We start from the raw sequence: 14,802 nt of genomic DNA, 5'->3' as shown, positions 1-14,802 counted from the left end.
GGTTACTGCTCTAGGCAAACATCATCTAGACAGTATTTGGTTGTGTGTGTGTGTGCGTTCTCCTTTGACGGGATGATGTGAGATTCCCCGAGGGGCGGGGTCCGGCTGGTGCATATTACATGCTTACCATTTGCTTTTTGGGGGGTTCCGTCCGAGGATCAGGAGAAACCGATTCGTCGCCCCCTTTTTATTATTTTTCATGTTTTAACGGCCGACGGCATGACATTACCAACATTGCACGGGTTGAGGTTGCATTCTTTTTTGGGCTGTGGTTTTGTTTATTAGATGAGAACAGAAAGGGTGCACAGACAACATATTAGGAGAAAGACAAGGTGGACGAGAGTCTTTTTCAGGAAGACGGTAATCACCACTATTCGCTATTGGTCCGATTCAACTTGGACGGCATGGTTTTTTTTTTTTTTTTTTTTTTTTTTTGCGTTATTGAACTGGGATGTCTGTCTGTCCATCGTTGAGTATTACACAGACGCTGCACAGAGCACAGAGCACAGAGCACACAGATGAAACTCCACCTGAGGGTTCTCTTGGTTTACGGCGTTAGGAATCTAGATGGGTTTACTGATTTCTGATAATAATACTCCTTTAACTGAGTTGATTTGGTGTCTTTGGGCGAGATGTGATGAGCTTGGGAATTGGTCATAAAGCGAGTGTGTTTTTGGGCGTTGGAATAGGATGAGATGGCAGGAGTTTGAGATTGTCTGGTGTGTCCTGTCTTTTCCCCACAATCAGGGTCCTATCAAGAGCTTCAATGTGAGAAACGGGATGATAGAGAGGGTTCATTTCTGTGTCTGTAATGAGGAAGTTTCGGCATAAAAGCTTGTCAAATGACGTGCTTCGAAATTTCGAGAGATGAACGCTGAGAGGGGTGGGTGGGAAAGGTGGTTGGTGGCTGAATGCATTGCATAGATATCGGAATGATAACGCTTCCATCATGAAGGGGGGCTCGGCATGGTCAGGTTTGTTGGAAGGCGATGGGATGGCGTTGGAAGTCTGTCTCTCTGTCGGATAAGTTTCTCGGATAAGGGGGGAGATCTGGGGAGACGGCTGCGGAATCGGATGATGGGGTATTGTTGGGTTGGTGGTATCAAGGTTCGTTCGGGGAGGAGAATTTCTGCCTTTGAGGTTTCTGGGTTGGCTACAGGAGGCATTTGGTGATATCTGGTTGGCTTGAAGCTAAATAGCAACTGCCAAGTCACGAGTCTATCACAGTGATGTGGTGTTGAACACAGACGACGTTACAAGGTTTCTCTGCGTCTTTTCCAGCCCTCCAAATCGATGACAATGTGGCAATAAACAAATTGGCGCGGACACGCCTCGTTTGATACCTTGGGAGCATTATACAGGGACACTGGCGATTTTGAATGGGTACTAGGTAAAGCTGAATCCAGTCTGAAGACACTATATAGAAGACAGCTTCACTCGTTTTCTTGTTGGGTGAAACAAGCCTTGAGCACACGGAGCCAGCTGGCGTCGATAGGGGGGATTTCATGGTGGCGTGATTCCATCAAGGTAGCCTAACCTTTTCATTTTGACGCAGGTTATCAGAAAATTCCGACTTTTGAATTGACGAAGCTGCCTTGAAAGACTTATCTCGCTTTTCGTGACGACTTGATTCTGCTTCTGAGTAAGAGAATGGCTCCGCCGGGTCCGTGTCACAGGAAAGCTAATCTTTGCCCAATCTAAACGAAGACTTCTTTACTCCAGAAGGAAACGAAAATTACTAAACCTCCGTATGTGCCCCAAATATCAAAAATTCCGATGCCGTTCATCAGATCTCATAGTCGCAGTGGACAGTTGACAAACCCCTCACGGCTCTGCTACACATCTATTGACTTTGAACCCATCCATGAAAGTCCATCACTCCAACGCACCCACGTTGGTCAATATAATTGCCATGTTCAACCTTTCCGACGACTCAGCTTCGGGTTCCCATACCGCGGTATCAACGCCAGAGCTACCCAAGCTTCCGTACGAGATTTTCCTGCTCGTCGTCAAGGCCTTTCTCAAGTCTGCTCATGCCGAATTCTCTATAGATCCAGCCTCGTGGCAGCTCGAATGCGAGCCAGTCCGACGCCGCCATATTCCAATCCCCGAGGTCTACTACATCGACGACTGCGACGACGATGGCGACGATATGAGGGGCAAACGTTTCAGCCTTCTGCGCGGTGTCTCACAGGTCGACCTAAGGTCACGTCGCATGGTTAATCATTGGTTCCCTAGACTCGCCTTCCTCGAGCACGGCATTTATCACGCACATCGATTTACACACGTCTGCGCCAAAGTCGACGTGTTCCTCTTTAGTGCCCCCCTTCATATTCCCCATTTTGAGCCTCGATTCTTGGACTTGCTCCGGCTGCTTGAGCACGTCCACTTTGTGGACGGAGATTTCGACCTGGAATCCCTCAGTGTCATGCCGAGCCTCAAGTCCGTCAGTTTCCCGAAGACCATCGACACGATGGGACCCCACGAACATGGCAAGTCATCTTTTGCACAGGAACCTCACGCCCGGGTCTTCAGCCCGCCGCAGTGGGTGGCCATTCGCGAGTCTTCGTCAATATGGGAAAAAGGAGTTAGGCTCTTCGTCAATCCCTGCGGCAGCTGGTACTCCAGAGACTGGCAGTTAGCCGAGCTTTTCTACCTCCCAGCTAGTGCTGGCAAACGAGACGCAGTTCGAATACTCAGGTTCGCTGTCGGCTGCCAAGGCTGCCGTGATGCGTTGCCCCCCTTGGGACGCGTGTGTCTCAGGTACGCAAGCAGAAAGAGTCCCTGGCATTCCCCTCTACTCCACTCGAATGCATCACGGCGCGACGCATCGAATCCAGTGGCTGTGTGAAGAAACATACTAGCATCGCAGATGCTCAAAGTCCCCTTGTTTCATAGTCAAGAAGTCGCCTGATGGAGGAAGCTGCTATTTCTTTGAGATCACTAGAATAACCGCCCTGGTATTTGTGACGGATGATGAGACGTGGCATGGCTCATGTATCGCCTGCGAAAGGACTTCCGAATTTCGTTGTCAAGTGATTCGTAAAACTTTTTCCTTGAATAGCTTTTAAGAAATAGGAGAAACCAGAATGGGTGTTGAAGACATCTGAAAATTTCCGTTGCCTTTGTTGCGTCTCTGGAAGGGGCTAGTTGACTTGCTGAATGTGTCCGGCTTGAAATCAGGGCCAAGGGCAATATATATGCTTCAACCTTCATCAGATTCGCCTTTGGAACTCCATCATCTCAATACGCTCCTTGGTAGCCAACAGTCTCGCTCTCGTCATGGTTAATCCAATCTGAACTCTCCTCTCTGAGTCTTCATAGATCTCCGTCAGCAAAGATGGAGGGCCCCAGGCTCCCATACGAGATCTATTTGCTCATAGTGGACGCCTTCCTCGACTTTGCCTATACCGAATTCTCTGCTAAACCGGGCTTATGGCGTCCCAAGAGCGAACCGCAGTGTGGGACCGATAGCTTGGTGTTTCCTCGCCAGATGTATCTCCCGCCGAGATTGGTGTTAAACAGCGACGGCGGCCAAATCAGGTTACGCCATCGCCTGCTTCGCGGAATTTCACAAACCGACATAGCATCGCAAAAGAAGGTCAATCAACGGTTCCCGAAGTTCCCGTACAAAGATCATTGGACCAATCACGATTACATCGACTACCCGGGATTCGCACACGTCTGTCCCAGCGTCGACATCTTCGAGCATGACTGGGAACCTACGTACACTACCAAGCCTAGCCTGCGTTCACTATCCCAGCCCGCTCCCGATAACTTGGGACTGCTGCGGGCGATCGAGAACATCCAGCTCCACGCCTGGTGTGGCACCGATCCTGGCCTCCCCAGTTTCCTTTCCGCTCTGCCGAACCTTCGAACCGTCAGCTTCGTATGGCAACCGCCAGGACCCTATGGACCGCCTGCGGCCAATCCCAGCTTTCACGCACACAAAGATCCTCCTGCGGTATACGAGACCCATTCTAGAATCGTCGAGATCACGGAATGGTGGAAGATTATTCGACAGTGCTCATTTGCATGGGAAAAGGGGGTTCGGCTCTTCCACTGTTATCATGAGGACTGCGAGTGGCCTGGCCACTGGCCGTCAGATGAGCTCCTTTTCGATCCCACTTTGGGAGAATTCCCTTTCCGGACCAGACAATTTGTTGCTGACTGTAATGATTGCTTGGACGCGTTGCCCCGGTACAGCCTGCGCGAACGTTCTGCACGTCAGTTACCGCTATTAAGCCTCGGTATATTTCCCGTCGTAGACGATGTCTTTGCCGTCGACCACAGGATATTGCCATAATAATGCAATTCAAGAACGCGTGAAGAATTTTCACTAGGATGTGTTGGGGTCAGTGGAGGAAGAGACACTTGCGTACCACATAATTGGCACTGAGCAGATAGACCAATACGGCATCATCCAGAAACATTCTTCCAAAATTACCCTCTTCTCAGTATGGGTATTTTTATCAATTGGCCCCTGTGAATCCTTCTCTATGGTAGTCGCGTGAAGAACTTTTGAGAACTTGGGAGGAATGTGCAAGTCGGGACTTGAGACTATTCGAGCACACTGTCGAAGACATCCGAGGCGTTGCGTACAAAGGTGGTGGCAGTCACTACAAGCACATGCCTGTTCCTTTAAGTCTGTTCCAAGGGTCAACATCCGTCTAATATGATGAAAACTTCATTCAACATGGCGACTAAGAAGTCTTCACTGCTGAGACGTACGCAGCAGGGCACCTTGAATGAGAAGGTCTTGTCCACAGGAAACTTGAGATCGTACTCAAAATCCAGAAAGTTCCGTCGCCTTCAGTGCGCCTCTGAAAGAGACGAGGCCACTTATAGCTTGTTGAATGTCACAGAGTAGATGTTAGCGATAGCTGCCACATATATCCTTCAACCTTGATCGACTTCATGTTTTGAGGTTCTGCATATCTACACCCTAATCCCATGCAACAGGCCAATGTCCCTACCACACAAAGGATGGATGATGCATCTTCCATGCCGGCTTCCGGCCCTCGTTGCTCGTTACCAACAAATGACGAGGGCCACATTCTCCCCTACGAAATCATTCTATTGATTATTGAAGCCTTCCTGGAGTCTGCCCAAAATGAATTGTACACACAGCCATTCTGGTGGTCGCTCGACGTTACTCAACATCTACCCAAAGAGCTCCTCCTTTACTACGACGAAGGCTGTAACAGCAGACAAAGATACCCAGACCATGATGCTACGAGGATGAATCGTTCTCGCCGCCTCCGCAGCATCTCTCAATTTGACCGCAAGTCACGCAGCATGGTCAACCAACTTTTCCCAAGAGTCGCATTTTACGATCGTGTCCGCAATAATACCAACATGATATATTCCGCTGCGCGTGTGCGATTTGCGTACACTTGTCCCAGGGTCGACATGTTCGCGATGTCAGGGCATTTGTGTTACGATCAACGCGATTTTCTCTCTCCACCCGACCGGAAAAGTTTGGAACTGCTCTGGACGATTGAACACATCCCATTGCAAACGGGCCTCATGACACCCCCGGGATTCTTTGAGTCCCTGTCGAGCCTTAAGTCTGTGAGCACTCAAACTGCTTACAACCTGCGAGCAGATCCCGCTGCGAGTCCGCACGTGCACGATGCGCATGTTTCTGTCAATTACGGAATACGGGGCCCTGTCGAGTTAGGGTGCGAATCACACGACGGCCTCTCCCTCGTGAATGTGTGGTTCAACACGTGCCATTTTATATCGGCGTGGAGAGGCACATCGCCACGGAAGAGGAGAATCAGAGTCTTTATGAACTCTTACAACAGGACTTGGCAGTCAGGAGACTGGCCCTTGGCGGAGCTGTTCTACGACTTCCAAACAGCTCCTGTGTCAAGGGCGCAACTGCCAGACCCGCCACTACGAATGAGGGTTTTTGATCCCGACTGTCAAGACTGTCGTGATGCATTACCTCCTTGGGCGCAAACGCCTCCAGAGATATGCAACGAGCATGATTCGAAGGTCAATCTGCTCTATAGCTTGAATATGTCTTTCTCACGCCATCATCACTGAGCAGATAATTCAATGTAACATCAAAAGGCAGTGTTATTGGTGTCTCATCAGGTCATGGCTTGTCTTTTCTTCTCAGGCCAAGATTGCTCTGCCTCATGGCGTGTGTGAAAGTTGTCGACCCATTTCGTACAACCCATCTACAAAAATGTCCAAGAATAGAAGTTATCGTGTAACATGGTTTGTCGAAACTAGTTCGGCCCAGCCCATTTTCAGCTAACCAGAAAGAAGTTCGGTTGCCAAAAGCTTGTTGTGTCTGATCCCGTCATGAACAAAGCCCTTCCAGTGGCGTTTCTCGTGTGTGATGTCGAAGGTGGTTGATTTAGTAGGGCTTCTCGCCGATGCTGTCGATGGTGTTAGTCATTTGTTGACGAACTCAAAGAATCATGGGATGAACTCACTAGTTGCCGGGGGGAGAGTAGCGGGCAACGACGTAGGTGGCACCGGAGGAGTCGGTAGCGGTGGCCATGCCGACCTTGGTGGTGGACTTCCAGACGACCTGGGTGTAGTGACCGAAGCTCATGTAGTTGGTGGAGCTGATGGTCTCGCCGTTGTACTCAGACTTCTCGGAGACGAAGGCGTTGACGGCGTTGAGGTTGGGGGAGTCGCCGCCGGACTGCATGTACAGGTTCTCGCCCTGGTCGGAGACCTGGGAGTGGGTGAGGGAGCCGACGGAAGTCAGGTGGGTGGCCCACTCCTGGGCGTTGGCGGCGAGGGTCTCGTCCCAGACGAGGTCGGGGGTGCCGACCTCGGCGCGGGCCTTGTTGTGGGCGTCGAGGGCCGCCTGCTGGTCGGAGGTGAGGCTGCCGGAGGAGGCGGCAGTGGTGGCGGCGGCAGCGGGAGCCGAGCTGGTGGTAGCCGGGGCGGCCTCCTCAACGACGGGGGCGGAGGTGGTGGGGACGGCGGTGGGGATCACGGCAGCCGGGGTGGTGGCGACCGGGACGGGGGTGGGCTGAATGGAACCGGAGACGGAGGTCTGGCCCTTGCCCCAGTTTCCGAAGCCGTTCCAGCTCCAGCCGTAGGCCTGGCGCTGGGGTTGCCAGGCAGCGGCGTTGGTGGCCATGGCGGCGACGACGACAGCAGAGAAACGCATCTTGATGGTTGTTTTGGGGGGTTTGTGAAATCACCGGGATTCAGCTGAAGAGCTTGGTTGTGTAATGAATGAACGGAGGATGGATCCTGCCAAAGAGCGTCGATAATAAAACCCGAAGGGTGGTGTAAAGGAATGACAGACGCGATAAGGACAATTGTACCTTGGTGAGGAGAGAGGAAAGACGAATGTGATTGAGGGCGAGATCAGGTCATGATATATACCTCGTCGAGTTTGGCAGGGCGAATCTCGTGAGGTCGGGATATTTTGCCGCTGCGCCATTAAACATGAGACGAGCGGTGATCTCCCGTATGCAAGCCCTCCACCTCGAAATGATTAAGCCGGACGCGGCGTCTCACCATATTGGCCCTCTCTTCCTCTGGAGCCCCGAGAAAGCCTTACGAATCTCTTCCACATACCCCTGGAGCGCTAATCAGAGATGGAGGGGTCATGTAGGGGGGAGGGTTCTTAGCGGCCTCCACATGGGCCAACAACAATAACAAACACGGCAGCTTCTTTTTTCTCGCAAGTGCAAGCGAGAGGAGGGGGGATGGATCAAGGATGGGGGATCAGTCGAGGCGAGGACCAGGCAGCCGAGGAGAAAGAAGAGGAACAGGAGGTCAAATCTTGGTTTGCCATGTCTGTGTGGTAGGATTCCGACCAGTGTCCAGATGAATGGTTCAACTTGACGGGGGCTAAAGCAGGTCCCATGTCTCACCACGGGGGCGAGAGAAGACGGGCAAGGGAATAGCCCTACATTATGTCACTTTGCGTGGTTTAAGTGTTTAGTCTCGCTGCCGGTAAATGGAAGGGATCCTACGTGGGGCCGTGCAGGGCGGTCCAGGCCCGGGAGACTGACAGGACATCCCGGGGGACGCCCAAGACGCCTTCAACAGAGTCCAGAACAACCGGGGATGAAATATGTTCCGCCCGGGGTTCGTTGGATGAAGTGTTGACAGAAGATGGTGTTGCTCGCCTATGGCCCGGGCCCCGCAATTCATTTCAGTCTCTGACACCCTCTTCCCTTGCCGCTAATTAATCCTGTTACAGAGGCCCTAGAAGCCAACCTCCGAAAGGCTGGCGTCAAGGTTTGTTTGTTTGCTGTCCACAAAGAGTGGGATAAGGCGTCAGCGCCCATGGGCTTGTGCGGCGTGCGGGGTTGCGGCCAATGAAAGCTGCTGTGATGATTCTTCTCGTTGTCGGTTTTCTTTTTCGTTTTACCCCTGAATCAGACATTAAACTACTGGCTTGCGTGGGATCGTGGAGCCCAGGCCCAGGTAGCTAAGGGATGTGGGAACGCACAGCAACCAGGCGCTCTGATGATGAGAAACTGTGTTTCGTACCGAGACATGGCCATCTCAGCTTCAGAGGAGAAAGGAAGTGTCGGGATCGAGTAGAGAGGACAAACTTCCCGAAACAAAAGCTTCTCCTGTAGAGTCAAACACGCAAACACACACACACAACTGACATTCATCTTGCATCCAGTACTGCCCGTGCCGCCAGCTGAAAGAAGCAGCACGGGCCGCGCGGCCCCGCATTCCCGCGCCGTTGAATCCGTGGTGTCGGGATTCTTCTTGGTTGGGCTTGTGTCATGCGTGTGCAACTAAGAAGATGGGCGCCTAGACCAGTCTGTGTGCGCGTGTGGTTCATCTGATCTCTCTTCCTTCTCTCCTCGAACTTTCGAGACCTTCACGCGTGGGCCGCACATGTCCAGCACTCTAAATTGCCCTCTGTTGTTAGCCTCACCTTGGTGCTACGCGAGATGGGCCCTCCGATGAAGCTAGTCTCCAGAGCTCCGACCAGCCAGACCTTGGACGTTGAAACTCATACGGCATGACTTATGATCTCGTCAAGGTGGGCCACCGAAATTGCCTAATTCGGAGGTGATGAATCTCGCGGACTGTTCCGGCGGCAGCAAAGGGCATGCATCAGCATCTTGCATTGTCTGTCTTCTTTTTCACCGCTTCGAAGACCAGCTCTAGAAATCTCCTTCTCGTCAAGCTTAAGGCTTGTCATGGATGATATGATGCTGCTAGCCGTAACAACCGGCTGAGATCAGGCAGCGGCGGGGGCGGGATCCTCCAACCGAGGTTCCCATAGAAAGGCGCTCAAGGGTCACCCCTTTTTGCGGCATGCACGGGGAAGACGGATGAGCAGGATGGATGTTTGACCAGTCGACACTTTTGTGGCGACTCTTACGACAGTCTTCAGCGTCACTTGAAGTCGAATCCCGCAACGAGTGGCAATTCCACGTCGTCTCCGCCCCCTTCTGCGACGGCCCGAGTCAGGAAACCCCCACAAGTGTTCGCGTCCTGCCCATCGCAATCTTTAACCAACAGCCGTAACTTGGAAACACGAAGGGACCCAGCTAGCCATATCTTGAGACTTTCTTTCCCCAAACGTTGTTGGTATAACCATCCAGCTATAGAATGGGACGTCAAACGGCTCAAGTCTGTCGGCCCCAATTCTCTTCATCAACCTGTTGGCGTCGTCGCTCCAAAAGCTTGCGCCAGAATCGGACCTTTTTCTTCGTCCCCAGCCACGGAATCCTTTCGGATCGGAAATCTCTGTCAGTTGACTTGGAATCCTCCGATCTTGGCGTCAAGTCGATGTTGGTTCCCGCGGGAGCGTGCCCGTTTCCACCAAACAGCCCGCGCTATTCCTTCGGGATGGCTTCTCAAACGCCGCGGCAACCTGCAGGATTTGTGATTGGGGGCGCGCAATCAAGACGCAACTTTATGATTAACAAACGTGATAAGACGTCTGTTAAGATTATGGATGTGGTTTGTTTTCTTCTGTTCGCAAAAGAAACTCTTGTAATGAGTGCGCAATGCACACCATCTCGATCCCTGGCCCCTTCTGCTTGCTGTGCTACTTGTGGAGAAGACAGCAGATGACGTTACACTTGTGCATGTTGAAGTTGTCAAAGATGCATGCGGACCATGCTGTGCTGCGCTGGAGGAACTCACTCGGGAGACGCAGCCTGTAAGAAAGCTCTCGTGGCAAGTGCCGTCCTACGCGAGTCCAAGTCAGATGCCCCGACTTCCGGAAGCATCACGGTCTCAGAATTTGCCTTCTCCGATTGCAAGCGCAGTATTCGGTAACGTCTCGAGTTCTCAAGATCCGAGCGACGCTCGGCATACCGTCGAATACGCCTTGCCTCTGCCTCCAGAGCGATTGCTATCCAGCCTGTTGTTCCCGCTCACGAAGAAAAGCCATTTGCCCAGGTTAGGTTCTGCCTTCTCATCTGGTTCCAGGTATCCGAAAAGTCAGGTAAATACTGCGTCCTGCGAACCACCCTGGTTTTTCGCAAGGTGAGTAACGAAAATTTTCTTATTACATCCGCTTCTAATGCTGATCATAGAGTAATGCAGGCCGCCCTAATCCAGCCCCATCGAGCGATGCCGCCGCAGACTGAGATCCCTTCCGAACAGTTTTCCGGGTGTTTGCAAGAGAACGCGCCAGCCGAGTGTATCACGATGTTCATTGCAGATCCGGATCGCTCCCGAAGATACCAAAAAGTCTAGCTTGTCTAGGTTCGCCGGTGCCAGTAATCGGGACCTGTGCGCGATCCGCGCCGATCGGGGTGAAGCCGAGATAAGAGATTCCGATCGTCGTGACTTCGACCCGCGCCCAAACATCACCAAAACGTGCTTCTCTTAGCGGCATGCGACTTTACGGTAGCAGGCCACTAGGGCCAAAAGCGAAAGAAATGCATGGTCGTGATAAAACACCTTCAGTCTCCCAACCTAAGCGGAATTTTCGTCGATAATTAATCAAAGGAACCTGCGTATGGACGTGTCCGCGATAACACTTCTCAGCTCATAATGTATCCAATTGTTCCCGTCCCTTTATCTTATCAACAGTTTGCCGGGGTTTAATACAAGATCCCAACTAACTCCGTATCAAGTCATCCGTCGTTTCTTTGCCTCCTCATCCACCGTCCGACGGCATCCCAACCGCTGCACCATCCGCTTCACCATAGGCCATGCTTCAAGACATGGCCGACCGAGCTTCCCGACGATGGAGTCGATCGACCAACGGATGCGTGACGTGTGTGCGGTCCAAGGTCAAGTGCTCAGAGAACCGGCCCGTATGCCAGCGATGCAGCCGCCTACAGCGGCACTGCGAATGGCGCGAACACCGTGTTCCCCTTCGAGAACGAAGGCGTGGATTTGGCTCTCTCAAATCTCGCCTTCAGTATGTGCCTCCCCCGATCCTCCCGTCGCACAGCACTGCCAGTCATGACGCCCATTTTACATCCGCAAGCGACGAAAGTCCTGGCGTCTGGGGGAGTAGTCCCTCAGAGACAGCAGTGGAAGCAACCGAATCGATGGCTACGACTCATCTAGTTTTAAACCGCACCGCACATATTGCAGAACAAGCGACCATGACGAATGCGAGTAGGAACGCAGTAGCGCCCCATCTATCGATACTGAACGCTCGACACATACCCTCCCGATGCTCGATTCTCTTCGGTCCCTTGGAACAGGATGCCCTCTACTTCTTCGAAAATGTATTCTCCAAGCTTAGTCCCAAGACGTTTCTCTGGTCCAAGCTCGCCATAGTGCTTCATCATGCCTACGACGACGCCATAATTATGCACTTACTGTTGGCTTCTTGTCTTGGTGCCGTCGCTCGGGGCCATTCAGATTATCTGGTGTTGAGGACTGCAAAGTCTCACTTCACAAGGGGCACCACATATTTTGTCGACAGAATGCAAGACCTTTCATACAACCACAGCAAAACTTTCATGGCTTTTTGGCTGCTACAGCTAACGTATCGCGCGATTTGGGACGACAAATCTCGATCGGCTATGCACAAGCTTAGCATCGCATTAGTCGACTATGTTCGCAAACATCACATTTTCGAACTCTTCAGCTCCAACAGCGCCCTCTTTGAGAGTCCCGGTGGTAGTACGTCTGCTGAAGGGGACTTCCCCGCTGATTTGTCGTCACTTAATCCGGCGGGATTAGCGAAAAAGAGTCTTCTGGCTAGTCTTCTACTCTTCACAGCTTACGAGGACCTAGACTCTGAATTTTGTGGTTCAGGAGGACAATTTGCTAGCTTGATACTTTCCGGCGATGATACTTCGCGCGCTCTATTTGCCTGTTCTCGGGATATTCATGCCGACTTCTTCGGGCCCCAATATCCATGGGAGGAATTGATGGACGACGTGGAGCGGTCACGGCCCCTGGAGCTACACTTTTTCGCCAACATCTGTCTTAATCGACTAAATCGAGCTCATAAGTGTGGTATTGACTTTGGGGAGCTACAAGAAATAAAAGCCACTCTTCGTAAATTGTGAGAGGTAAGAAGATCGTCTTTCTCAAACCTCGTTCCATGTCCGGCATGTTGCATGTCAGCCTGGCACATTGCACCAGCTGACTTCGAGCACCCTCTTCTGGGGCTGCGATAGGAATATTCTGCCATTTTTCGGTTGGCAGAAACCCCCCATTCAGCCGGGAGAAAGTTGATTACAACTTCATACAGCATAGTGGCCCATTTCAATGCTGTGCTAGTCTGTGTCCTGGTCGCCATTGTTCCCGTCACACCGTCCGTGTCGCTCCAGCGAGATCTTGCCGTCGCGAAAGACAACCTTCTCCGCGTGACATTTCGGATGGTTACGCACAATCCGGATCAGCCAGTCATGTGGAGGAACCAATGGGCAGTGTTCGTAATGGCGAGAGAAACCGACGACGAAATTCATCGGGATTGGCTGCTGCAAAAGCTTGGGAATAGCACCTACGCGGCGGCATTGAAGAATAGCAGTGCGCAAAATTTCAATCTCTCGGCCTCAAGATATGATTAGTTCTCTTTTTCGGAAATATCGCTCAGAGGAGACGCTTTCCTACCAGCCACGTCATCTTCCCGCACGTTAATTGTCAAGATATTGAGCCCATATGTTTCATCACCTTGCTTCTTGTAAGCGTATTACTTCTGCTTGGCTAAGAATTATTGAGCAAATATCTGCGAACTATGTCAGGCGCGCTTTGGACCGTCGTCTTTCACTCATTTTACAAGGCAAATTTCTAACTTTTTCGATTCTCTGCACCCGACCAAGTCACCTTGAACGTGGCAATCCCAGTCATTGCACTCCTGGAGCTCAAGAGGGTCTCCCGTGTGTATTTTGTTCTACGGCCCACATGTGCTTTCGATCGGGGCGCGGTTATCATTACATGGAGATGGTGGTTCTAGGAAAGAAATACTATGAATTGCGGCTGAGCTTCCGAGTTTGCCCTTAAAAGGGGTATTTGCTCAAGTGCTCTCAACCGGGAGAGCTTCCGGTCTCTAATGAGTCAGCTACCTAGGCGATCCCCATCTTGAGTCATGGTCCCGGGATGTGGGAAAGCAGAATAGAATATTTTAGCATTCGGCCTTCGAGTAAGTGTTGTGGTGAGGAATGTAAAAATGTCTGCCATTACCGTACAGACGTCAGGCGGCGCTCGTCAGCAGTAGCATCGAAGAGTAAAAAGAGTCTCACAGGCGATTTTATCGTGAAAAATCTGTTACAAATGCTGAACTTTCTGTTCGTGGATGAAGATGAATGAAGCTGTGCTCATGGATGATTGGAGTGTTGTGTTATATTCGGTTGCTGAGTTTGGAAGTTGTTTGCGGGTGGCTATGCTGGCTTTAGGAGGGAGATCATCAAGGTAACGCAGTAATTCATAAATGATGCCGATCAGGAGAAAGAGTGACGATTGGTGAGAGTCTAAGTGAGAGATGGATCGCCTGGCCGGCACAGGTGGGATACTTGTACTACACACCGCTGGTAAAGAGAAACTATCCCGCCGGCTCCTTTAACGACTAATACTGCGTATGTTACCTTATGCTTTCGGTCTACGCCGAAATAATGAGTTGTACAGACATTTTCTGTCCCCTGGAACCGGCTTGCATGCCTTAAAGGTCGCGCGCTCGCATCAAATGGCAGCACTCTCTTCGAACTTCGTGTCTCTTTATGGAAAAGCTTTCTTCTACTCTTCAACATTTTTAAAATCTTCAAGATGAAATACGGACACATCATCATCCTCGCTGTTAGCCTAGTTGCGCCGGCAATGGCAGACTGGTGCGACTACGGCACCAGCAACCCAGCCCCTCAGGGCCAAGACTGTGGCCCAGTAAGAAAACTTCACTGACAAGATGCGTTTGAGAGTCATAGCTAATGTGCTCTTTCCTCTAGGGTTACTATTTCTACTGCGTATGATTCCAGATCTCTCTTGGAACGAGTTTAGAGTAACTTGTCTCACTAATGCAAACTTCCAGTGTGGTGACCAACCCTCTGATGATCGCCCAATTTGGCGTGGGGACTGTTCATCTCCTCCCTCTCACGATGGTTGCGGTGCTGGGGCTGTAAGTAAACCCGCAGACGACGCTTTCAAAGATTGATACTAACTACTTTCTACAGGTGGTTTCATGCGTATGGCGAATCTCCGAGCCCCGAAATGATCATTTTCCTCTCGTGCGCTTAACTAACATCCCGGTCTAATTAGTGTTCCTAGAGTGGCAGTGTTGTTATTGTATTTAATGGCATGGTGGCGAGGTTAGAGGTCTTGGGACAAGTCTGCCGAAGAACACATGGCTTGAAAATCCGTAGGCCAAGGGTAGTTACATTATCGTATGAGCTTTGCAGTCGGGCAGTGTCATTTGGCTATCCGGGCAGT

At 51.3% G+C, this 14,802-nt stretch overlaps 1 protein-coding gene across 1 annotated transcript; it reads right to left on the bottom strand.

Annotated features, from left to right (window-relative positions):
- Positions 1–6,373: 6,373 nt before the first annotated feature.
- Positions 6,374–7,144, bottom strand: COL26b_010312 (uncharacterized protein; the record flags this gene model as incomplete). The annotated part of the gene is made up of 2 exons (XM_053183018.1): positions 6,374–6,395; positions 6,453–7,144. The coding sequence occupies 2 exons, from the start codon at positions 7,142–7,144 to the stop codon at positions 6,374–6,376; spliced, it is 714 nt and encodes a 237-aa protein (XP_053033004.1).
- Between the last annotated feature and the right edge of the window lie 7,658 nt (positions 7,145–14,802).

Source organism: Colletotrichum chrysophilum (genome assembly GCF_026319265.1).
Source record: "Colletotrichum chrysophilum strain AFK26 chromosome Unknown scaffold_109, whole genome shotgun sequence".
Taxonomy (NCBI): domain Eukaryota; kingdom Fungi; phylum Ascomycota; class Sordariomycetes; order Glomerellales; family Glomerellaceae; genus Colletotrichum; species Colletotrichum chrysophilum.
The sequence above is the reverse complement of the archived record's forward strand: the minus strand, read 5'-3'. Positions and strand labels throughout refer to the sequence as shown.